This window comes from Camellia sinensis, chromosome 10 (genome assembly GCF_055761805.1).
Source record: "Camellia sinensis isolate YWXY chromosome 10, ASM5576180v1, whole genome shotgun sequence".
NCBI lineage: Eukaryota > Viridiplantae > Streptophyta > Magnoliopsida > Ericales > Theaceae > Camellia > Camellia sinensis.
In genome coordinates, this window is record NC_138970.1 from 77467986 (window position 1) to 77491945 (window position 23960).

The window sequence follows — 23960 nt, forward strand, 5'->3', positions numbered from 1 at the left end:
TATGCATTATACTTTTGCTTCAAATCCTCCTAGAATTTCTTTATAAAATCTTTAATCATAACAAACTTTTAAAGTTTATGCACAAAACATTAAAAATTGATACGGTTATAGTTGATTAGTAGTGGTTGGGAATGATACAATTTTATGTATTATGTAAATTGCAATTGACAATCTGCCTCAATTGAGAATTTGGTCTCACCTTGTAAAAATAGCAAATTAATGAGCAAAAAGAAATATTTTAAAAATAAATTATGATCACAAATTCACAGTTCGTAACATGTCAAAGTGAGAGATTTCACAAATATTATTTTTAACGCTTAATGATTTTAAATTATAGGAAAATGAGTAGTTCTCTTTTTAGTTTTAATATTTAATTTTAATTTGTAGGTTGAACCCTTTAACTATAATTATATAAAAATATATATATATATATATATCGGCGTACCGCAACCGTATCCGTATCATACTTTTTTTGAGTTTTGCCGTATCGACGTACCCGCACCCGTACCCGTACCGTACTCGTACCCGCACCCGTGCTTCATTGCTAGCCGGAGTCCTTGTTTTGTTTTTTTAAACCCAAATTTGGGACAAAGCTGTATAAATTCTACATAGCCAATCCATCTACCACACCAATCCCCCAAGCTCCAATGGCTTTACAGAACCACCACCAGCATCACTTCATTTTAGTACCATTAATGGCCCCAGGCCACTTTATCCCCATGATTGACTTGGCCAAATTATTAGCACAACAGGGCGTGACTGTCACCGTCGTCACCACTCCTGTCATTGCCTCCAGGTTCCGCCCCATCATCGACCGTGTGATCGAATCGGGCCTCCCCCTACGCCTTCTCCCTCTCCGGTTCCCGTCAGTGGAGGCCGGCCTGTTGGAGGGGTACGAAACTTTAGACGCTATTCACTCTCAAGACCTTACGATGAAATTCTTCAAGGGCATCGACATGTTGCAACAACCATTCGAGCAGTTGTTTGAAACGCTCGAGCCATGTCCCAGTTGCTTAATAGCCGATAAATATATTGCATGGATAGGAGACACTGTTCGTAAGTTTGGAATTCCGAGGATTCTTTTTGATGGAATGAACTGCCTCACTCTCTTATGCGCACACAATTTAGAAAATTTTAAAGATCATGAGAATGTTTCCGAGTCAGAGCCGTTCGAACTTCCTGGCTTGCCTGACAGAATTGAGCTAACTAAAGCTCAGTTGGCTATGTTTTTCAATCGAAGTTCACCAGAATGGCAAGATTTTCGGAATCGAATAAAAGCTGCCGAAGCTGAAGCATATGGGGTGGTGATTAACAGTTTTGAAGAGCTAGAACCGAGATATGTCGACGAGTTTCGAAAGGTGAAAGGAGATAAAGTTTGGTGCGTTGGGCCGCTGTCGTTGTGCAACAAAGACAACTTGGATAAGGCTCAGAGAGGAAACAAGGCCGACATCGACGAAAACCAATGTTTAAAGTGGCTCGATGAGCAAGAGCCACGCTCCGTTGTCTACGCATGCCTTGGAAGCATAGCTAACCTCTCACTACCTCAGTTAATCGAGCTAGGTTTAGGCTTGGAGGCTTCGAAACGCCCATTTGTGTGGGTTATAAGAAGCAGAGACAAGGCGACAGAGATAGAGAAGTGGGTGGAAGAAGACGGATTCGAGGAAAGAACGAAAGGGAGAGGGCTTCTGATTCGAGGCTGGGCACCGCAAATACTCATATTGTCGCACCTGGCTGTGGGGGCTTTTTTGACACACTGCGGGTGGAATTCGACGCTGGAAGGGGTGTGTGCCAGTGTGCCGATGATAACGTGGCCTATGTTCGGTGAGCAGTTTTTGAATGAGAAGCTAGCTGTGCAGCTTTTGGAGATCGGAGTGAGTGTTGGCGTTCAGACAGTTGGGCACAGGTTTGCGGAAGACAAGTGTGAGAAGTTGGTGGATAGAGAGGTTGTTAGGGCTGCTGTGGAGAAAGTAATGAGTGAAGGAATAGGAGAAGAGACAAGACGAAGGGCAAAAGTATTTGGGGAGATGGCAAAGAAGGCAATGGAAGAAGGGGGTTCTTCATACTTGAACATGAGATTGTTCATTCAAGATGTCATCAAACTAGTTAGCCACAAGGACTCAACACAAGAAGGTGGGTTGGAAAATTATTAGCTATTCTTGTATTACTATATTATCTATATAATATATTCGACAAATAAGAAATTATAATATGCATAAAGTGGATAATCGCTTGTCTCTTAGCTAACTAATGAAAGTGAATCAACAAATTTTTCTTTTTACATAATTTATTTAGGATATCATGTAAATAATATTATATGATAGTTAGAAATAACTACTCATTGGGTGATAGACCAAAAATGCTAGAGACACTACAAGAAATGGGGGCATATAACACGAAAGCATTTGTGACGACACCACTTACCGTCGCAAAAAGTGAGTTTTTGCAACGATACCACTTGCTGTCGCCAATAAATCGGGTTCAGCGATGGCACCACTTCTTGTCACAAAAAAACACATTTTTGCGACGGCAACAACTGCAGTCGCAAATAATATGCGTTTTTTGCGACGGCAACCCTTGCTGTCACAAATAAAGATATTTTTTGCGATAGCATGAAACTTGACGTCGCAAAAAAAAAAAAAAAAAAAGAACCCTAAAATCTTGTGCTCAGCTTTTTTTCCCCTTTCGGACTCGTTTTTCCCCTTCAACCAAAAATCCCCAATACCAAAAATCCCTAACCTTTTAGCCAAAAACCCTATAAAAAATCCCCATCTCTTCTTACGACTCTCTCTCTCTCTCTCTCTCTCTCTATCTCTCTCTCTCTCTCGACTGTAAGCAGAGGCAAACGACGGCGAGCATTGAATCGACGGCGTCGAGCGATAGTAGCTAACAACGTGAGATGGCATCGAGCAGCAAGCGACGACGGTGTAGTGTGTCTCTCTTCAACTCTCAGTCAGTCTTCACGCCACCTGTCACGAGGTTCTTGGCCAGGCAGCAAATCATCAAGAACAGTGAATGATCTTTCCGCTTCTCATAAATTTTTTTTATTTTGATAGTGCTTTCTTTACTTGAATTAGGAAATTTTTTATTTTGTTTTAATTAATTTGATTAAAATCATTGACGTTCTACATCCAGGAAGACCAAATGTTTCCAAGGTTTGTTCTTTTTCCTTTTTTGATTTCTCTCCAACATCTCATGGTTTTGTAGAACATGTTTTTCTATCTATTTTGTTTGCTATAATGTTGTTATTGCTGTATATGTGTGGTTTATTCACAACTTAGTGATCTAGTTTAACCTTTTGTATTATTGATTGATTATTCTTGAAAAACAAAATCATGGGTTTGTTTTACTGGGAGGTCATTTGTTTACCAAAGTTATGAAAGTGTAATGTGTTAATCAACTATTGCTATTCTGGTGTTGTTTATTTATTTAATTTAATGTGTTCTTGTATAGCCATTACCTATTAATGCACATTTTCAGGTTGTATTCTATTTCTGGTAGATTTACTTTGTTTGGTTCTACATATTATTTTTTGATTGGCCGTTCTACATTTTTTCCTTTTGGGTTTTCTTTTTTCTTTTTTTAATTGAAGGCGGAGCTGAAGGAAAATTGTCTAGGATGTGTGAGGTGAAAGACCCAAATGCCATCTCTGTTTTTCAAGTTCCGGACCCATTTTGGAGGAGGCAAATCTACTGGTTTTGGTTTGATTTATGATTCTGTTGAGAATGCAAAGAAATACGAAGCAAAATACAGGCTCATTAGGGTAATTCTCATCTTTTCTTATTTTTGTTTTCACTTGTGTACTACTACTTGCTATCTATTTAAATGGGTGACAGCATCACCTAATTTGCACTGAAATGAACGTTCTCTCTTCTATTGTTTGTAATTTCTGTTGCTTCGGTATTGTGGACTCGCCTTTTTCTCGCGCCCCGCCTTTCGGAAAGGTTTGAAAAGAAAGGGCCTCACAGTTTGGACTCCTGCGATTCTAAATCTAATCTCACAAGTACAATGTGAAATTGATAAACACAAAAGAGTCCAAATCGGGCAAATCGCTTTGAAAAATTGATTTTGAATAAAAAAGTGCCAAAATTAGACTACTTTGCCAGATAGAGAGTCGCTACCTAAATATTTTTTATTTTGGAAAAATTTAGGAAACCTTGACTCGTGCTGAAGGCCACGGGTCCGTCATCACCAAAGTTGTCTCAGCTCGGGAACTTAGGTACGAAGGGGGATGGTCATGAATTGAGCACCCTTGCTCGCCCGATCAAAGATCGGCTTCTACTAATCATGATATGATTTTTTATAAACATTATGTGCTCTTGTTTCGGTTATTAAACTAGCATTACTATGTGATACACACAAGCAAGTATAGACTAGTTTGCTCAATTTGAAACAATTCAACTCATGTTTGCTTGCAAAAATAGTTTGAATTTGCCACCTCAAGTAGACTTAAAGATTGCGGATTTGCTACCAAACATAGTGGGCTTAAAACATGATTTTCCATTCAACGAAGTGGGCTTAAAACGCACATTTGTTGAATTGTTCCAATTCAAATAGCAAGCCTTCATCCACAGGCATTTATGCAGTTTAGCATTTAAGCACATAGTCTCATGGCAAGCATGATAAACATGGCAACATTCACACTTATGCTAGTATGGTAAAGCATAAAACTCACCTAGTACTCTAAGCTAGGAAAGAAACAAGTTAGGAAATAATGCATGATTCCTAACTATACAAGATGCCTAATGCAACACATGCAATATGCAATTAATAGGCTCGGCTACTAATATGGCATGGGGATCAATTTGATAACATGTGATTAAACACATATTCAAATAAGGTTTTGAAATGACAATGCGGTTTGAATGATGCGCCGAGCCTCGATGCATGCAAGACAAATGAATGGATGCAAACATGCAAGCATAAGGTATGCTAATTGAAAATGTCCCTAATTTAACCATCAAAAGCGATTAAATAAAAAGGAGAAAGACGTGGGGTTGGAAGACATACACACACCCACGCACACTTATCACAACATTACGCTCTTACGTAGGAGGGTCTGAATGAATAAGCTAACTAGCTACACTAATTAAGCAAATTATTACAAACGGAACTAATTAACTATTCTAAACTAATTAATTATTACAAACCAAAATCGAATAACTAGTTAAACTAACTAATTATGTACAACACTTAATTAGCTACAACTAATTAATTACATCACGTGTTTAAGCTATTTCTAATTAAACTAATTAGCTAATCCTGGGAAGCGAAGGATGTATGCATGCTCGATTTTTCACCCAAAAAGCCACTGCCTTGATGCTGAATGCCTCTGTTTGCACATTTGGTCACTAAAAATGCTTCCCACTTCCAGAACATCTCTACCCCACCTTACCAACACATTGTACAAATTTCATTGGTGGCCGACAAGGGGCCGGTTGGCTACCAATGGTGGCCGGTTGGCCAATGGTGGTGGTTGTCGGCCACTGCTGGTTTGAACTTCCTTGCTCTTGGAGACGAATGAACCCTTTTGTTCACAAACCAACCAATTTCACACTGTCAAGTGCTTCAAGAGCTCAAATCCAAGCTCAAATCACCTCAGCAAGAAGCTCTCTAGGTTTGGTTTGGTGTGTTTGGGCATAGGCTATGCAAGTTGCAAAAGGGAGAAAGAATTGTAGAGAGAGAGGATTGTAGAGAGAGAGGATATTTTTCAAAATATTTCTTCACTCCTAATGTTTTCTAACCTTGAAAACAATAGAGAAGGTCCTCTATTTATGGAAAAATAAGTGCTAAAGTCAAAAATATCAATATAGGACAGCTGAAGCAGTGTGGAACAGCTGGAGGGAAAATATATGCACAAAAACTGACTTTTGACACCAGTAGCCGACCGGCCACCACTGGTGGCCGAAAAAAGTCACCCTTGGATGACTCATGGCCGAAAAAAGCCATTCATGGCTGACACATGGCCGACAAATCCCATTTATGGCCAGCAAACTCCACCAGTGGCCGGCTAGAAAAATCTACTCTCCAAATCCAACGTCAAATGGGCATATCTCCTTCCTCCGGATTCCTTTATAGGTAATTCTTAAGTCTAAATTGAAGTCCCGAAAGTCTTCTTTCCAATGGTGGCATCCTCACATTAAAATTCTAAGTGTGCTAAGAGATATGCATATTTTAGTGAAGGTTGCTCAGTTTTGGCTTAATTGGATGGATGCCTAACTTCAACTAGCCATATCTCTCTCATCCAGGCTCAGCTTTAGGAGATTCTTGAGTGTAAAATAAAGCCCTAGAAGTCCACTTTCCAACGGTGGTGGTCTCACAACTTAAGTCCAAGTGTGCTAAAGGATAGACCTGATTTAGTGAAGACTGCCCAGTTCTCTCTTAACGATTTATGCCAAACTTCTTCCCCAACTAGGTTTCTTCCCTCTCCTCCAATTTTCTTCAACTCCAAACCTCTAAATAAGAGGATTAAAAGCAGTTTTCAATGAGTTCACCTCTCTTCCATTTATTTCCACTTTGTCCTTGCTCGGTTTACCGAAAAGTGCAATTTTTAACGAAATGCGAGCCTCGGAATATCGTATAAACTTTTGGGAAAATTATTTTGAAAAAGAGGGTTTTAAGGTCTAAAATGATTTTAGTCAAAATTGTGGTGTAGGACAAGATTTTAAGAATTTTTATATTTTTAGTTTTAATATTTTTGATATATTATTTTATTAGGATTCTTGTAATTTAGTATAAATAATTTAGAATTATTAGGTTTCTTAACTTTATTATTTTGGAATTAGATTTTGACTAAGATTTTAAATAGTTTAGAATTCTAGTTTCCTATTCTCTAAGGTTTCCTAATTTGTGTTGATTTAAGTTTCCTAGTTTATTTTAGAATTACTTTTCCTACAAGTATTCGGTTTAGTTTATTATAAATAGCTATGTAAGCCTCATGGCAAAGACAACTTTTATTTATTCAATCAATAATATTAAGATATTTTCTCTTCCTTGTGGATTCAAGGTTCTATTTTTCTTGTGGATTCAAGAGCCCTTTTCGTCTACTAGAACGATATCTAGTCCCCGTATATTCCACTGCATCAAGTGGTATCAAAGCTACGTTTCTCCTGGCTCGATATCATTCATCAAAAGATGAAGCACAAGCTCTATTGACGATGATCGTAGAGAAAGATCTAATAGGATTCGAGTCAAGGCACTTGCCCAAGGTCCACTACAACAAAAATAGCCTTTGGAGACAAAAACTAATGACGAAAATAAATTTTGTCACGAAAGACGTACCTTTTAGTGAAGAAAATAATATTTCGTCTCCAAATGTACCATTTTTAGAGAGAAAAATAAAATTTTGACACCAATCTACATATATAATAAAAAAAATTAGGTGACGAAATTATTTTTCGTCATTATTTTATTTATTTTTTGTCACTGAAGATTTTTCTACTATTTTTTTTTTTTGGATGGTGCCAAAATTTTGAGACTTTTGGCAAGGAAAAAATTGGTCACCAATTCTAAAATTATTAATGACGAATAGATTTTCGTTACTAATAATTTTTAATATTTTTATATCATTTAGTGAGAAAACTAGCTCCCTTGTCAATAATTTTATTTTTTGGTGAGGAAATAATTTTGTCACCAATTTCGGATGGAAAATTGAGCGGCAAAAGAAAACCCAAAATAGCTTACTAATTTTTTTCGTTTGGCTTCTGAACATAGAATTTGTAAGCTGCAAAACCTAGTAGAAGAGAGGGAGAAGAGAGAGGGTTTAAAGGAAAGACTGGTTCATGCGGCGCAAAACTTCGACTTCGAACGGTGCTCTCCATTCGGCGGCAGCGACGATTGATGGTTCCATTCTTGAGGTATGTTCGGATTCCCCGCTCCCTCTCCCTCCCTCTCTCTCTCTCTCTCTCTCTCTCTCTCTCTCTCTCTCTCTATCTCTTTCACAATCACTCCATTTTTTAAATTTCCTCTTCAAAATTCCCAAAAATGCCCCGTGCTTTACAAACCCTTTCTCAATTTCTGATTTGATACTCGAATTTCATTATCTCCGAATATTTGTTTGGCTCTATCATATCTATGTTTTCTATTTTTTATTAGGGTTTTATAACTATTCTTTTGGATGCACATGTCTTGATTTTCTTCTTGTTGGGTTGATTTGTGCTATTAGGGGCTTGTGAAAGCCAAATATTCAATTGGTGCAATATTACCAATTCTGGGTTTGCCTTGCTTGTTAGTGTGTTTGCTTCTTTGTTCATGTTAATCTGATCTTACCTCTTGAAAATAGGCCTAAGGACTGAATTTGTGTCGAGAGAAGAAGATTGTGTATTGGGGTTGTGGAATTTGAGCATTTACGCAACTTCCATTGAACCATTGCTTGCTTATTTTCTGTAAATAAGCTTGAATTTATTTTCCAATGAACCATTTTATTTGAATTTTGGTACTTAATTTCTGAACTTAGTTAAGAACTCTTACATGACCCACTAAAACGCTGATTAATTTGTTGCCTACTTTATGCTTTTGGACTACTATTATTTTATTAAATTTAGAAAAATTACCATTATCAAAATGTCTTCTCCATTACAAGGCTTAGCTTGGTGATTTGAGTCTCATGAGCTACATCCTCCTCCCCCTTCACTTAGGGGTATTTATATGTATGTATGTTGTATACAATGTTTGGAGCTTAGCCAATATGTCACTAACTTAAAATGCTATATTTCATCTTTAGTTAAAAACATCATTGGGTCTCAATATGATTCATATAACTTGGAACAAGTACTGTCCATTCATGTGAGACATAATTGATTCATTATATTTCTAATGGACATGCCTTTTTTGAAAAAAATAAAAATATTCACAATTTGGTTTCTCAACAAGGAAATCAATATAAATCAGTTTCTAGAAAGATATGAATCTCTAGGTTTCATGAGTTTGTTCTTACAAGATGTAAAGTTTTCAATCATTTAGGGGTTCAGAACCATTCAGACCACTTCCACTTTGAAAGAAACAGTACCTGAATTTGATATATTAATGAATAAAGTTAGATTATATATTATTTTTCCCTTTATTGGGCCTTGTAGATTCCATGAGACTTTGAAGTTATACATTATACTTGTAGTAGAAAGTACAAATTTGATTTTTTTTAGTTTGGTAAACTGTGCATGCTAGATTCCTCCTAGAGAGATAGAAGGGAAAGTACAGACCAATCTCACTAGAAATTTAAATGAGTCATGACCTACTTATACCTATTTAAAATGAATCTTTATAAAATAAAATAAAATAAAAAAGAGTTGAATCTTACATGGTGGGTAAGTACTAAACTACCTAATAATTATCCATTAGATAACCTAACCCAACTTATTTATTTTTTGTTCTTTGAGTCAGCCCAACTACGCAACCACCATCACTTACCTTACCACAACCACTTCTCTACCACTGCCATTCCCCACCACCCCTATAGCCACCGCACCTGCCAGCACTTCCATCCCAACCCAACCTATTTTTAACCCACCCAAACCCATCCAAACCTGTCCATTTGAATGTGTAGTATGTCGATTCTTATGGAATTAGAGTTAATCTTGAATTATTTGATCTTATATATATGTTTGTGTGTGTGTGTGTGCGCATGCGCACGCGTTTGTAAAGTTTGTTTGTAATGTTTTTTTAGATTGTAGAAAACAGGTGAAATAGTGCTTTGGAGAATGGTGAGAGGGTGAGATGGAATGGTGTAGTGATCTAGTGTTTTGGAGAACCACCGGATGAACCAATGTGTAGCCAATGTGAATACCATAACTGATGCTTCCATTTTAGAAAAGCTTGATTACAAAACTTATGTTAGTTACCATTTCTTCAGACTCTCTCTCTCTCTCTTGCATGAACATGCCCCCATCTTTATTAATTTGTTTACCTGTATGTATTTTTAAAAGTAATATTTTTCCATCAAACCACTATATGGTTGATTATGCATCTATTAATATTTTTAGGATTATGTGCATGAGGCAAAATAAGAAACCACTGTACTATTGATATGACCAATGGACAATATTATCAATTTATTTCACATGTAGAATGTGAATGAGCGTTGAATTCCACTTATAAGATTCAAATGAAAAGCAAACCCCAAGCTGGACATCATTAAACGGTTGTCTATCTTGTTAGTTCTTGCTTTATAATAGAGATGTTGGTTCATAGCTTTCATGCCAATAGAGTTATATGGACTTTGGTTGTAGTTTCTTTGTTTTTGTTGGTCCCCATTCAATGTTGTATTTAGGTTCTGCTAATTCAAGATGCGATTTTTCATGGATTTCCATGGAATTGGAATTACGTCATTGTTATGCAGAATGAAAATATGCATTTTTCAGAAACTCTATAGTTCAGACTAGTGAGACTTGAATTACATATCACTATTAATTCCTATTTAAAGCAGAACCCAAAATTAATCAAAGGTATAAAAATTGAAATTATGAACAAATGAGTAAGAACACCAAACGCATGTTACCTAGAAGGATCACCATGAGCAGCCAACCATGGCTCAACCATTGATTCACCAAACCTGCCTCCACCAACAATACAATTAGCCAAATTAGCTTGCTTCCCCAACCAAATTAACTTTGATCTACTCTGTTTAACTAAACCTGACTATAACTGTCTAACTAAACCATAGAGAGAGCTGTGTAGTATTAGCTGCTCTGTCTGCGGACTATGATCTTGGCTGCAGCTGGCTGCTATTGGTGCTCTGTCTGTGGACTTTGGCCTTGGCTGCAGCTGACTATAGTGGCTGCTGCTGCTCTGCCTGTGGCTACACTGCTGCTCTGCCTTATCAAAAGATCCCATTGTTTAGAATTATGGAGCAACTTGATAGTTGTAGAATTATGGAGCTTTTGTTGCTCTGCCTCAGCTGCTGCTGCTGCTTTGCCTTATCATGATGAGTAATGTTTTTGAGTTTTTGTTATGTGCCAGGTTTAAATTTCTTACCTTTTGGATTATGGTTTGGCAACAAGTTCGCTAGAAACTTTTAATCTATTTGGTATGACAAGCTTACGTGAAGTACCTTTCAATTAAGGTGTTTTGGATATTTTGGGATTATGTTTTTCTTCTTTTATTTAATGGTTCATAATTATATTGTCTATATTTTCCAATTAAAGTTGAATGGTGTTATATAGTTGTAGAAACTGGTCAAAGGAAAAAAACAATGGTTGAAACCTGGTGATTTGAGAACTAAGAAGCTAACAGAATATGAGAAACAAAGAAATAAGCGAATCAAGAAGAACTATGAGATAATTAACAATCTTGGAGTGAAGAATATTACAAATTCTTTGATGACTGTCATTCAGCCCAAATGTGCAAATGCAAAGGAAAATGGAATTAGGGTTGAGGTAGATGATGATGATGAGTATAAACCGTCAGAGAGTGAGAACGACAGTGATGATGAGTCATTGGATTCCTTTTACCGCAAATACATTATTTTATATTTGTGTGTCAACATGTCTTTTACTGTTTAAATATCTTCTTCACATATCTTAAACATCATATTTTTTTTAAAATATATTTTAGCTGTGTTAAATATCTTCTTTACTATTTGATTATGTTATTTCATCAGGAACAAGAGATGCCATCGAGGTTTCGTTTACAGTCTCATTCGGAGCCATTAACTCCCACCCCAGAGGAAGGGATGGATCCCCCAGGTCAAGAGGTTGGTACCCAACCCTTACCACCACATAATGTGCAACCTGAGCATGAGGTGACTGCATCTAGTAGTGTTGGTAAGTTTGCAAAGTTGTTTATATTCAATTTAAGGTCTAACTTGCATTTGTTTACTTACTAACTTTTTAGCAATGAAAGAGAAATTTCACATTTATAGGAAAATAAAATAAAATGAACATCTAAATATAGAATTTCTGGTCAGTGTGAAATTAGATTTGAGAGCTTCCATGAAATTCTAATATAACTAGTGAAGCCAACAAAATAAAATGTATGTAGAACAGTTGGTTGCTGCTATGTCTAATTGTGTATGTGAATAAAATTTAGGTTATTTAACTTATAAAAAAAATGATTTGATTTTGCAGGATCAGTTTGATCTACAAGGCAATCCGAGTGATGTAGCAAGGACTTTAAACACACAGTTTGGTCGACAATTGAGTAGCTTCACTTATAGGTTGCACAAACAATACAAGCAACTTAAGGATGCAAGAGGGGAGGAGTACGCAAGAAGCCATCCACCTGCAAGTGTTACTCTTAATCAATGGACATCTTTAATTGACAAGAAGTGGAATAGTAAAGAATTCATGGTATAATGTTTTATGTTAATTTTCAAAAATTAATTTTCTTCTTACTAATGTTAAGTTTTGTCGTTTTTATTGGTGTTTCAATCGTGTAGGAACAATCACTAACTAATGTGAATAATAGGATGCAAATGAAAACAAAACATAGATGTGGATCAAAATCAATCTCGGTCAGGGTGCACAGCTCGGTGTGTTCTGCTATTTTATTTTATCAGATTAGTAGGATTTGTTATTTAAATATTTGAAATAACATTCAAAAACAAATGAATCATATAATTGCAAATGGAGGAGTGCCTGATTTGGCAAAAATTTACAAGTCCATCCACTATAATTAGAACACGCATGAATGGATTTCGTCAGACAGCCAAGTTAATTATGTATGTACCAATGCATATTAATTTTGATAAGATTATTTATTTTCTTTGTAGGGTAGAATAACTAATAATTGTTCGATTTATTTTAAATTAACAAGATAACATGATACAGACATAAGCAGAACACCTCTCACAGACTGGTGTGATCCTCTTGAGCCCAGAGGAGTTGTCAGTCAATGTGCTTAAGCCAAGGTCAGGTTATGTGAAAGGACTCGACTAGAGGCCTTCTTCTTCTATGAAGACTACTGTTGCACCTGCTAAAAATAATGACTATGTTCAACGCCTTGAGATGCAAATAGCACAGCGAAATGAACAAATTGCAAGGTTTCAAAAGTTAGAGATGAAACAAAGCAAGAAGATACAAAGTATCATAGAGTGTTTGACGCAAAAAGGTATTACGGGAAATTTTGAGAGTGGGGAAAGTTCAGATTCTGACGGACAAGCTTCTTGGTTAGTAGATTATGTTTATATGTTAATTTAGTAGAACATTTCTTCTTCAACTAGGGTAGAATAAAAACTACTTTTGACATTTAGGCACAAGGTCCCGGGAAAATAGTGAAATATGCATCTAAAGGCCTGAAAAACATCACAAACACCTTGAGATTATCAGAAATTATCATGAACACTTTGGAAGGGATCAACATAAGTTGTGAAAACTTACAGAACAATCATAGGACTCTCGGTTGGAAAACATTTAGGCTTGAAAATAGGCCGTTAGGAAGTAAAATCTTGAAATAGTCGTTAAAAGGCCGAGAAATATCATGAACACCTTGGGAGGAATTAATGTAAGTTGTAAAAATTTACGGAACAAGCATGGTAAAATTTGGTTTAAAATTTGCTTTGAAATTTTTATTTTTTCTCTTCTAGGTTGCATATTAACATATTTAGTGAATGGTTACCTTAACCTTTTGTTGTTGTTGTCTTTTCTTTTTTTTTTTTTAAATGGCAGATTGGAGATGAACGAATTTGGTAACTTGCATAGCAAGAGTTTTTTGTTGATATTACCAGACACATCCATCACAGTGTATTTGTACTTTTTGTTGATATTACCAAACATGTATTTTGACTATGTTATTGTGGGTTATAATTATATTGTGATGGATCTTATCTTTTTGTTGATATTACCAAATGAACAGGTTTTTGTAATGATTTGTAATGGATATTATATTCAGCAGGTTATTAAAATGCACAAGTTATTTTGATTGTGTTGTAGTTTTTGATTTTACTAGAATAGATGTTATAGTTTGGATGTTATATATTAATTTCTTGATACTATGAGACATGTATTTTGCTTGGGTTGTTTTATGATAATGAACAGTTTAATTTTATATTGATTTGTTTTAGATATTTTATTTAATAGATTATTAAAATGTACATGTACTGTTTATTGAAAAAAATATATAAATTGCACATATAACCCTCCCCCCAATTTTTAAAATTTATTTATTATTGGCGACGGAAAAAAATTGACACTATAACTTTCTAATCCCAACAAATAATTTCGTCACACATATTCACTATTTCATCACTAAATTAAAATATTTGTCGACAAAAGTTTTCATCACTGAAGGGTCTTTTTTTCCCATCTTTTGGTAACGATATTTTCGTCTCTAAAAATTTTATCGCTATTTTTAATGACGAAATATTTTGTCATCAAAAACAAATACAATAAAATTTTATTTAATTCTAGTGATGAAATGGACGTTATAGGTGACAAAATATTTAACATTTAGTGGCGAAATATTTCGTCACCAAATACCAATAATAGGTGATAAAATAAATTTTCGTCATTAGGTACTTTTAGTGACGACGAATTGATGATGAACGTGGTGACGAAATTATTTCGTCACGGATCAATTTGGTGACGAAAATTTCACTATTGGAGATGAAGTGATTTTGTCATTAAAGAACCAATTTGTTGTAGTGGCCAACCTGTTAGTCACAACGTTAATAGGAACTGCGTTATGAGATTTGCCTAATGCCAACTTATTAACTATAATGTCTTGAGATGATCTTCTTGTTATCAATACGATAGTGATGACGAATCTGAATATGAGTTATTCGAGGATTATGTTGAATACCAGTCAGTAAGACAACAACGAAGATTTAGTGATTTATTCAATAGCAATAATTGCATCAATCATAACTTTTCAGGTTATCAAGTACCACTAGAAATTCCCTATTTTAATGCTTCTTGTCATGCTGAGGATTTTATTTATTGGTTTTGCAAAGTTGACAAATTCCTTGAGTGTATGGAAATCTTTGAAGAAAATTAAGCCAAATATGTCACACGCAAGTTACAAGGTTATGTTTCTACATGGTGGAAACAATTGCAGTATGATCGAAGGCGACAATACAAATAACCTCTTAGGACGTGGCATAAGATGAGGAAGTTGATAAGTTCTAGATTCCTTCAATTAAATCATGGGCAAATGTTGTATCAACCATATCAAAGAAAGCTTGAATCGAAACTGAAAAATCTAGAAATCCCCTAGATGTTGATTTGTGATTATGTATCAATTTTAAGCAGTAAACAACAATCCCAATCAAACAATCAAGATAAATCGACACAATGATTTTACATGAAAAAACCACAATTGGACACCTCCAATTGTGATAAAAAAAACCACAAGCAAAAACCACAAAACAATCCACTAAAAAGATATAAAGGAATTACACAAGTATACTCTCGATTACCTAGCGAATTCACGCCCGAATTGAACCAACCCCTATGTGCCTTTTCCAACCCCGTCTTCACCTCGGAATTGTCTTGACGATGAGCCATTCCAGAATCCACCAAAGCTTCAAGCTCAAATTCTTCAGAATCCATCGAAGAACAACTCTCTCTTTTGTATAGAATGAACAAACAAACCTTTGATGTATTCTTCTTAACCCATGAGTTGAATACTCAATTAAACATCAAAGAAAACTAGCAAAATATTCCCAGATATAAACCTTAATATCCAAAAACAAGATCTGGAGCAGTAATCCTAGTTTAGGACTAAAACAAATACTTATAGAAATCTGGGACTGCGAAGCTCGCTCGAGCGAAGCTTCTCTCGCTCCAGCGAGGAACCAAAAACGTGTGTTTTCCACAAGTGGCTTCGCTCGAACCAAACAACCTGCGCTCGAGCGTACATTCATCCTTCTCAGGTTTTTTGCCAGACGCAGCCTTCGCTCGAGCGAGCACTCCTTCGCTTGAGCGAGCAAGGGAGGACATGTAACTTCGAATGTAATTTTGCATTTTGCTTGGGGGGCCCTGCCCCTTGGACCCCCGCGAGCTGACCATGTAGCTCGATCCCCGTCATAATTAGCGAAGTGGCAATCTTGAAAGAATTAACATCACAAAACTTCTCTACAAGGCACGATTCGGGTTGGATTCGCATCTAATAAACTCATAGCCTCACTGAAATAAAAGTGTGAAAACAAGTACAACTGAAAGGAGTTTTGTCAAACGGGGTTGCCAAGAACAAAAACCTAACAGAAACAATTGTTCCAAGGTAATTCTGATTCACAATATTCTTCGCAATTCAATAATTATTATGCAATTGTGGATATAGATTATTCGAGGAACATGACTATGGTTCTACCAAGTTTGGGTCAATCAAGTCTTGTAGGTCAACAAATTTGTCACACTCAACCACACATTGAAGAAGAAAAGATTTTGAGTACCTCAATGTTTCAAAATTTTGAAGACCCAAATGGACATTCAATTGAAGTAGAAAATCAAGTTGATTTCAAGAATGGTGAGAACGTTGAAATTGATGAAAGAGAGGTCACTGAAATTACTTTGATTAAAAAATTTGAAGAAGACAATGAAGAGGTGAAGCAAGAGAAAAACATTGAAGTTAGCCAAGAGCTTCTAATGACAGAACTATCATCTCTTGATTATTATGATGGTTATAAGATCGCAAAAGAATGAGATCTAGTTGAACTCAATGAAAATGAAGAAATAAAAGATGAGGTAATAAAGTTGACATGTGCACCAGAGAAGTTGATTGAGGATGCAATTGATATTCCAAGATTGATAATTGAATGTCCAACTGAATTTAAGACAAAGCAGAGTCCAAAGAGTATCCAACATCACCATAAAATACACTTCGTTGATTTTCTTGGTGTGGAGCAATTTAATTTGATTTTCAATGCTTGTATAATTGATCTTATCAACCAGTTGAAGCATATAGAGAATAACTGTCAGAAAGTAGATTTCTCTGCATATAATTTTTGGAAGAGGGACAAACAACTGAAATATTCAAAATATCTCTTTATTTGGCATGGAAGATGGTAGATCTCTAATATGAACTCAAGGGCGAGTTCTTTCAAAGAAGAGGAGTCTGATGTAGGACAAGATTTTAAGAATTTTTATATTTTTAGTTTTAATATTTTTGATATATTATCTTATTAAGATTCTTGTAATTTAGCGTAAATAATTTAGAATTATTAGGTTTTTTAATTTTATTATTTTGGAATTAGATTTGACTAGGATTTTAAATAGTTTAGAATTCTAGTTTCCTATTCTCTAAGGTTTCCTAATTTGTGTTGATTTAAGTTTCCTATTTTATTTTAGAATTACTTTTCCTACAAGTATTAAGTTTAGTGTATTATAAATAGCTATGTAAGCCTCATGGAAAAGACCACTTTTATTCATTCAATCAATAATATTAAGGTATTTTCTCTTCCGTGTGGGACTAGATATCGTTCTAATAGACAAAAAGGGCTCTCGAATCTACGAGAAAAATAGAACTTTGAATCCACAAAGAAGAGAAAATATCTTAATATTATTGATTGAATGAATAAAAGTTGTCTTTGCCATGAGGCTTATATAGCTATTTATAATAAACTAAACCTAATACTTGTAGGAAAAGTAATTCTAAAATTAGCTTAGAAACTTAAATCAACACAAATTAGGAAACCTTAGAGAATAGGAAACTAGAATTCTAAACTATTTAAAATCCTAGTCAAAATCTAATTCCAAAATAATAAAATTAAGAAACCAAAAATATTAAAACTAAAAATATAAAAAATCTTAAAATCTTGAACTACATCAAATCGTTTTGGTCCAAAATGGGGTGTAAGGTTGGGATTTAGAACTCTTCTTGCTGAAGAAATCGAATATTTATGCAGCACAACTTTCATCATCAAGTGATCAATCAGTGGCGCCCAAGTCTTAGGGCGGTAAAAAATGGGGTGTCTACAGGTATGTATGGGTTTCGTTTTAGATTCATTTATTTAGGATCCGTTTTAGCAGCAATCATGCTGTTGAAAGAACAAAGAAAAATGTAAAATCAAAATAATTTACTTTTTTTTCTTGATTTCTCTCGCCTTTTTTATTGATTTCCTAATTCTTTCCCAAATTTATAATTTACACACAAATATATAAGTGTGAGATAAAATGGTGTTAATACGAATATATTATGTGCGATAAAATGGAGTTAATGCAAATATTTAAGTGTCAATAGATATCTCATACCCTTATCCAAATGCCGGATGTTCGACACGAATATTTAATTTATATTGAAGAGTCTATGTAACATATCCTTGATAGAGCAGAATGATGAAACAAGTTCATGTAGCTGACCCCACTTAATTGGAACACAAAGCTTAGTTTTGGTTTGGTTATAAATACCTGCAATCCTGTACAAGTTGTTGAGTTGGCTTTTGTCCAAAATATAGTTACATGCTTGGCAATTTAAATACCATATGGGAAAAGATTAGTTATAGGAGATATTTGCTAAACTTACATCATATAAGATTCAAATGCTAAACGCAATGTTTTATTGGATAATGCTTGGTGGGATTCTTTTTTAATGGGTTTTAGACCTAAGATTGGAATCATTTGATTTAGGCCTATTTTGAATAGGCATTTTGAGTTGTGCCCTATAAACCTTCAAGTTCATTGGCATAGCTTGTTACGAGTTCTTTTGCAACTGGTTATTTTTTCCAGAGATGACATAATATAATACACTGGTGAGCTGCAGCCTTATAAACCTGAGAGTCCTTACTCGTACATCCACCTTTTGAAACAGATGCTATCTAGAGCTCAAATAATTTAAATTCTCTCTCTCTCTCTCTCTCTCTCTCTCTCTCTCTCTCTCTCTCACACACACACTCTCTCAAGAGTAAATTGATGTGCAAAACAAATAAATATTAAGTGCTTGTTCTCTTTCCCTTTAACTATGCAAATGGATCCATACTCGGAGGCAGATCCACCATAGGACTAAGGGTAGTAGTTGACCTCTCTAAATTTTTTTTAACTTCAACTTTACTTAGTTTTAAAATTTTCTTTTCAATTGGCCACTCAGAAATTTTATTCTTCTAGAGATTTGTGGTATGTCTTTGTTTTGTTTGAGGTTGGTTGTGGTTTTTTTCAATTTTTTATGCATATATACATACATATATTGATATTATACATGATGTTTCCTATTGAAATATGTGCAAAACTTCTGCCTTGTGTTGCTAACTGTTTGCTTTCAAAATCAAAACATATTTGCTTCTTGCCTGAAACTAAAAGTTGTTTATTGGGTTCTTTACAAATGCCACAGTCCTTGTACTAATTATCGTGAACTCTTATAATTATAGTTTCGGACTATTATCAGCTTGATGACTTATTGACTCCTGAGGAACAGTCCATCAAGATGAAAGTAAGAGAGTACATGGAAAAAGAAATAGCACCAATAATGGCGAAGGTACTTTCTCTTTATATGCTCAACTTGCTTGCAATTGTCATATAACTTGATTGGTTTGTCTGATAGATAAATGGTGGAGCAAATTTTTTATTCATTTTCATTTCCTCCTGTGTGTGCTAAGAGACTTACACATGATGACGAGTATAATTAAGATTCAATTGTAATGGTAGCTATGCTTATGGCCCTTTATTTTATTATTTTAGAGTCTTGACGATACAAAATTCTCTCTTTTTCACTTTTCAGTACTGGGAAAAGGCAGAGTTTCCATTTCATGTTGTTCCAAAGTTTGGTGCCCTAGGCATTGCAAGTGGCATAATTAAGGTAGTTTATGTATTTTGCTTTGATCTCTCTTTATGAGCTTGTTATAGAGGTAGGTGGGAAGTTCAATTAATTTTTTTCTTCCAGGGCTATGGGTGTTGAGGTCTCTCCATTACTGCAAGTGTAATTACCCTGGCAGAACTTGCCAAAGTGGATACAAGCTGCTCTACTTTTGTCATGGTGCATTATTCTTTAGCAATGCTCACTATCGATAAATCTCGTATTTTTTACATTTCTCAATAGTGTTTCATTGTTAGAGATTACAATGTTCCTTAGTCTTATGCTTATGGGTGATGAACGATGAGGTCTCTGATACTTTATTGGTTCATCAACAATAGCAATAGCCGGGACTGAAACACAGAAGCAGAAATATTTACCTTCACTGGCACAATTTAAAACCATAGCTTGTTGGGTAACGATCTGTATCTTTTTGTTTTGGCATGTGTTTAGATTCCTAATATTACATATGTTTCTGTCTCTGCTGCAAGCATGTAAATCTAGATGCAAGGGTAGATTTGTAGCTTAGTAAAATGGCTTGGAATATGGGTCTATGTATCTCAATATTTATGAGATGAGAACATAAATTCATATAAAATTTCTTAGTGTTATTTTGAAATAAATTGCTTACTGTCTAGTTTAGTAAGCACTTTTGCTTGTTACGGGTGTTTGGCAACTGTTTGGGTTGGGCAACAAGTAGAGTCTTTGACAAAAACCTATCACCAAATGTGCTAAGGCTCTATCCCTAGTGGTTTGGAATTTTATGGTATGTCAGCTCTGCCCCAAAATCGCCAAACGACCGCCTATGCACGAGAGACTTGTGGTAGAAGATGAGACTCGAATTGGGTTCCTGGTTTGGGAGTTAGAGCCGGATTTTGGCCTAACCAAACTAGTTCCTTAAGAAACTTAGAACTCTAGGTGTTAACGCCCAAACGACATCATAGTAGCACTAAACTTGGCACACAAGACCGCCTAGGCACGAGAGACTTGTGAGAGAAGATGGAACTTGAATCGGGTTCCTGGTTTGGGAGTTAGATTCAGATTTTATCCTAGGCAAACTAGTTCCTTAAGAAACTTAAAATTCGAGGTGCTGATGCCCCAAAATCACCAAACAGCGTTGGATTAGCATGAAACTTGGCACACATGACCGCCTAGACACGAGAGACTTGTGGGAGAAGATGGGATTTGAATCGGGTTCCCGGTTTGGGAGTTAGAGTCGAATTTCACCCTAGACAAACTAGTTTCTTAAAAAACTTAGAATTTGAGGTTTTGACGCCCTAAAATCACTAAACGGCGTTGGAGTAGCATGAAACTTGGCACACACGACCGCCTAGGCACAAGAGACTTGTGGGAGAAGATGGGACTCGAATCGGGTTCCCGATTTGGGAGTCAGAGCCGGATTTCATGCTAAGCAGACTAGTTTCTTAAGAAACTTAGAATTCGAGGTGTTGACCCCCCAAAATCACCAAACGGCGTTGGATTAGCACGAAACTTTGCACATATGACTACCTAGGCACGAGACACTTGTGGGAGAAGACGGGATTTGAATCGGGTTCCCAGTTTGGGAGTTAAAGCCAAATTTCACTCTAGACAAACTAGTTCCTTCAAAAACTTAGAATTTGAGGTGTTGATGCCTCCAAATCACCAAACGGCGTCAGAGTAGCACGAAACTTGGCACATACAACTACCTAGGCACGAGAGACTTGTGGGAGAAGACGAGACTCGAATCGGGTTCCCAGTTTGGGAGTTAGAGCCAGATTTCACTCTAGACAAATTAGTTTCTTAAGAAACTTAGAATTCGAGGTGTTAACGCCCCAAAATCACCAAATGACGTCGGAGTAGCATGGAACTTGGCACATGACCACCTAGGCATGAGAGATTTGTGGGAGAAGACGGGACTCGAATCGGGTTCCCGGTTTGGGAGTTAGAGTTAGATTTCACGCTAGGCAAACTAGTTTCTTAAGAAACTTAGAATTCGAAGTGTTGACACCCCAAAATCACCAAACGGCGTCTTATTAGCACGAAACTTGGCACACACCACTGCCTAGGCATGAGAGACTTGTGGGAGAAGAAGAGACTTGTGGGAGAAGACGAGACTCGAATCGCATTCTCGGTTTGGGAGTTAGAGCTAGATTTTGGTCTAGGCAAAATTATTTACTTAATTATCATTGTAATTGTATAGTAGTTAAATTTTTATATTTTTTTGTAATTAACATATTAACACATAATTATATTGTCATTAATTATTTTTATTTTTTGTTTTCAGATATTTCCCGAGTAGGAGTTTGCTTCTTGTGGAATGCATGCTTGTGAAAATGCGACTAACTTTTGTTTTGTTACCCACGGAGAATGATGAGGAAAACTTTTAATTTTGGTTTATGTTATTTTGAATTATGAACAACATTATAGTGGGGTAATTTTGTTGATGTGTAGTTATGGATGCAAAAATATTTTTATTATGGAGAAATTGTTATTTCTATATAGGAATTTTTATATTATTATGCAATTATTGATTTCTTTTTCGATTGTTTTTCATTTAATATAGGTAATTTTAATATTTTTAATAATTATATTGCAGGTTTTTTTATTTCTTTTTTTTTTTTTTTGGTGACGACACTATGCAAGAAATTTCGCTTTTGGCAACTAAAATTTTAGTTGCCAAAAGCCTTATTTTAGTCATCAATTACTTTTGGCGACTAATATATTTAGTCGCCAATAGTTCGTCAGGAAATATAATCAGCGACTAAAATTTTTTGGATAGCCAAAAGTTACCTATCGTTTAGTCGCCATATATTTTTTAAAAATAATTATATATATATATATTTTACTTTTAGCTACTAAATTTTTTGTAGCCGATTGAGCATGTATGTTTGGCGACCAACTATTTGTTAGCCAAAAGTTTCACTTTTTAAGAATTGGGTACTAAAAATTTAGTAGCCAAAAGTTTCTTTTTTATAATTGGCGACTAAAAGTTTATTAGCCAAAAGTTTCACTTTTGACAATTAGCGACTAAAATTTTAGTAGCCAAAAGCCAACCTGTGATATTTGTTTAGTCACCAAAAGGCCTCATTTAGTTTTTATAATTTGTTCTGTAATATTTTTTGCACCACTTGTAACCTGTGCATATACAAAATTATTCATCCATCCATTCATTCAATTCTCAACTATTCAATAAAAATATTTTTTCCTAACTTGTAACATTCAATTTTCAACCATATATAAAACTTAACTATTAACCATGCATATCAAAGAAAATAAGAATCCATAAACATAGTATAATCCAACAAATACATATATTATCCAAACCAACAATTAAAATCCAAATTAAAATAAATCTCAATAACAAAACATATCAGGTGTACATATTTTTCATAAACAAAAATATAATGTAAATTGCGCCCATGCAAACATCATCAATCTGGCCCAAAAATATTACTATATCCATGTGAACATCATCAATCTGTAACAAAAACCAGTGAGGTAAGTAATAAAAAATGACTGAACAGTTTGTGAGTTAATTGCACAATATTATTATAATTGATATAGCAAGACTAAATGAGGAAAAATTAGTGAAGTAGCTAATTGATTTAACAGATTAGCATGGATATAAAAATAAATAAATAAATAAATAAATAACAGCAACAAAATTAATTGAAGACATAAAAAAAAAAAAGAAGCATTTTTCTTCAAAACAAGGCTGAGGAGCATAGAGGGATGAGAAACTTAATTCATTATAGGGCACTAAGACACTCATGGCCAGAGCATATCTAATTTTTTTATTTTTCAGATGAACAAGTGAACCAAATTGCACCTAGTTTTCCATTACATGTGGCTGTCAAAAAGATATTGTATAGTAGAGTTAAAAGTACTTCAAATGTTTTATAAAAATTAATTTAAATTTTATTAATAATTTTCACACACTCACACGCCTTTTCATTTAGGCTTACATTTTCATATAATGATATGATGGATGTCACGCCCCACTTTTTATTACTCGGAAGTGTTACCAAATTCATTACTTAATTCAATTTCAGAGATAACATGCGGAAATAAACTCTTTAGTCCAATGAGTAGAAATAAATAATCATTCTCTGATCCGAATGCAAATTAAATACAACATGAGCATACTGAATAAAACGCCCGAAGGCTTACATCGTTAAAGAATTAAGAAGAAGGGTGTAACCCTTTTTACAACAATGGCATTCCGCCAACATAAAAGAGGCCCCGTGGCCAACAAATAAAATCCAAAATCTTGTAGCACATCCTGCTTATTACCTGAAAAAGATTCAGCAACATGGGATGAACATATAGTC

At 35.1% G+C, this 23960-nt stretch overlaps 1 protein-coding gene across 20 annotated transcripts; it reads left to right on the forward strand.

The window, feature by feature from the left end:
* The first annotated feature begins 385 nt into the window (after window positions 1–385).
* Window positions 386–19248, forward strand: LOC114269189 (UDP-glycosyltransferase 73C1). Of its 20 annotated transcripts, XR_014342213.1 has the most exons (7): window positions 386–2130; window positions 3590–3760; window positions 7711–7853; window positions 11591–11753; window positions 12057–12278; window positions 12368–12460; window positions 13596–13858. XR_014342213.1 is itself a non-coding variant. In XM_082891685.1 (3 exons), the coding sequence occupies exons 1-2, from the start codon at window positions 648–650 to the stop codon at window positions 3709–3711; spliced, it is 1605 nt and encodes a 534-aa protein (XP_082747811.1). In that variant the 5' UTR covers window positions 386–647; the 3' UTR covers window positions 3712–3760; window positions 19226–19248. The 20 variants fall into 20 exon arrangements, 4 of the variants coding, with proteins under 4 accessions (XP_082747811.1, XP_028066256.2, XP_028066257.2 ...); XR_014342214.1 differs by lacking the exon at window positions 12368–12460; XR_014342212.1 differs by lacking the exon at window positions 7711–7853 and having other exon boundaries at window positions 12368–13096.
* The last annotated feature ends 4712 nt before the right edge of the window (window positions 19249–23960 follow it).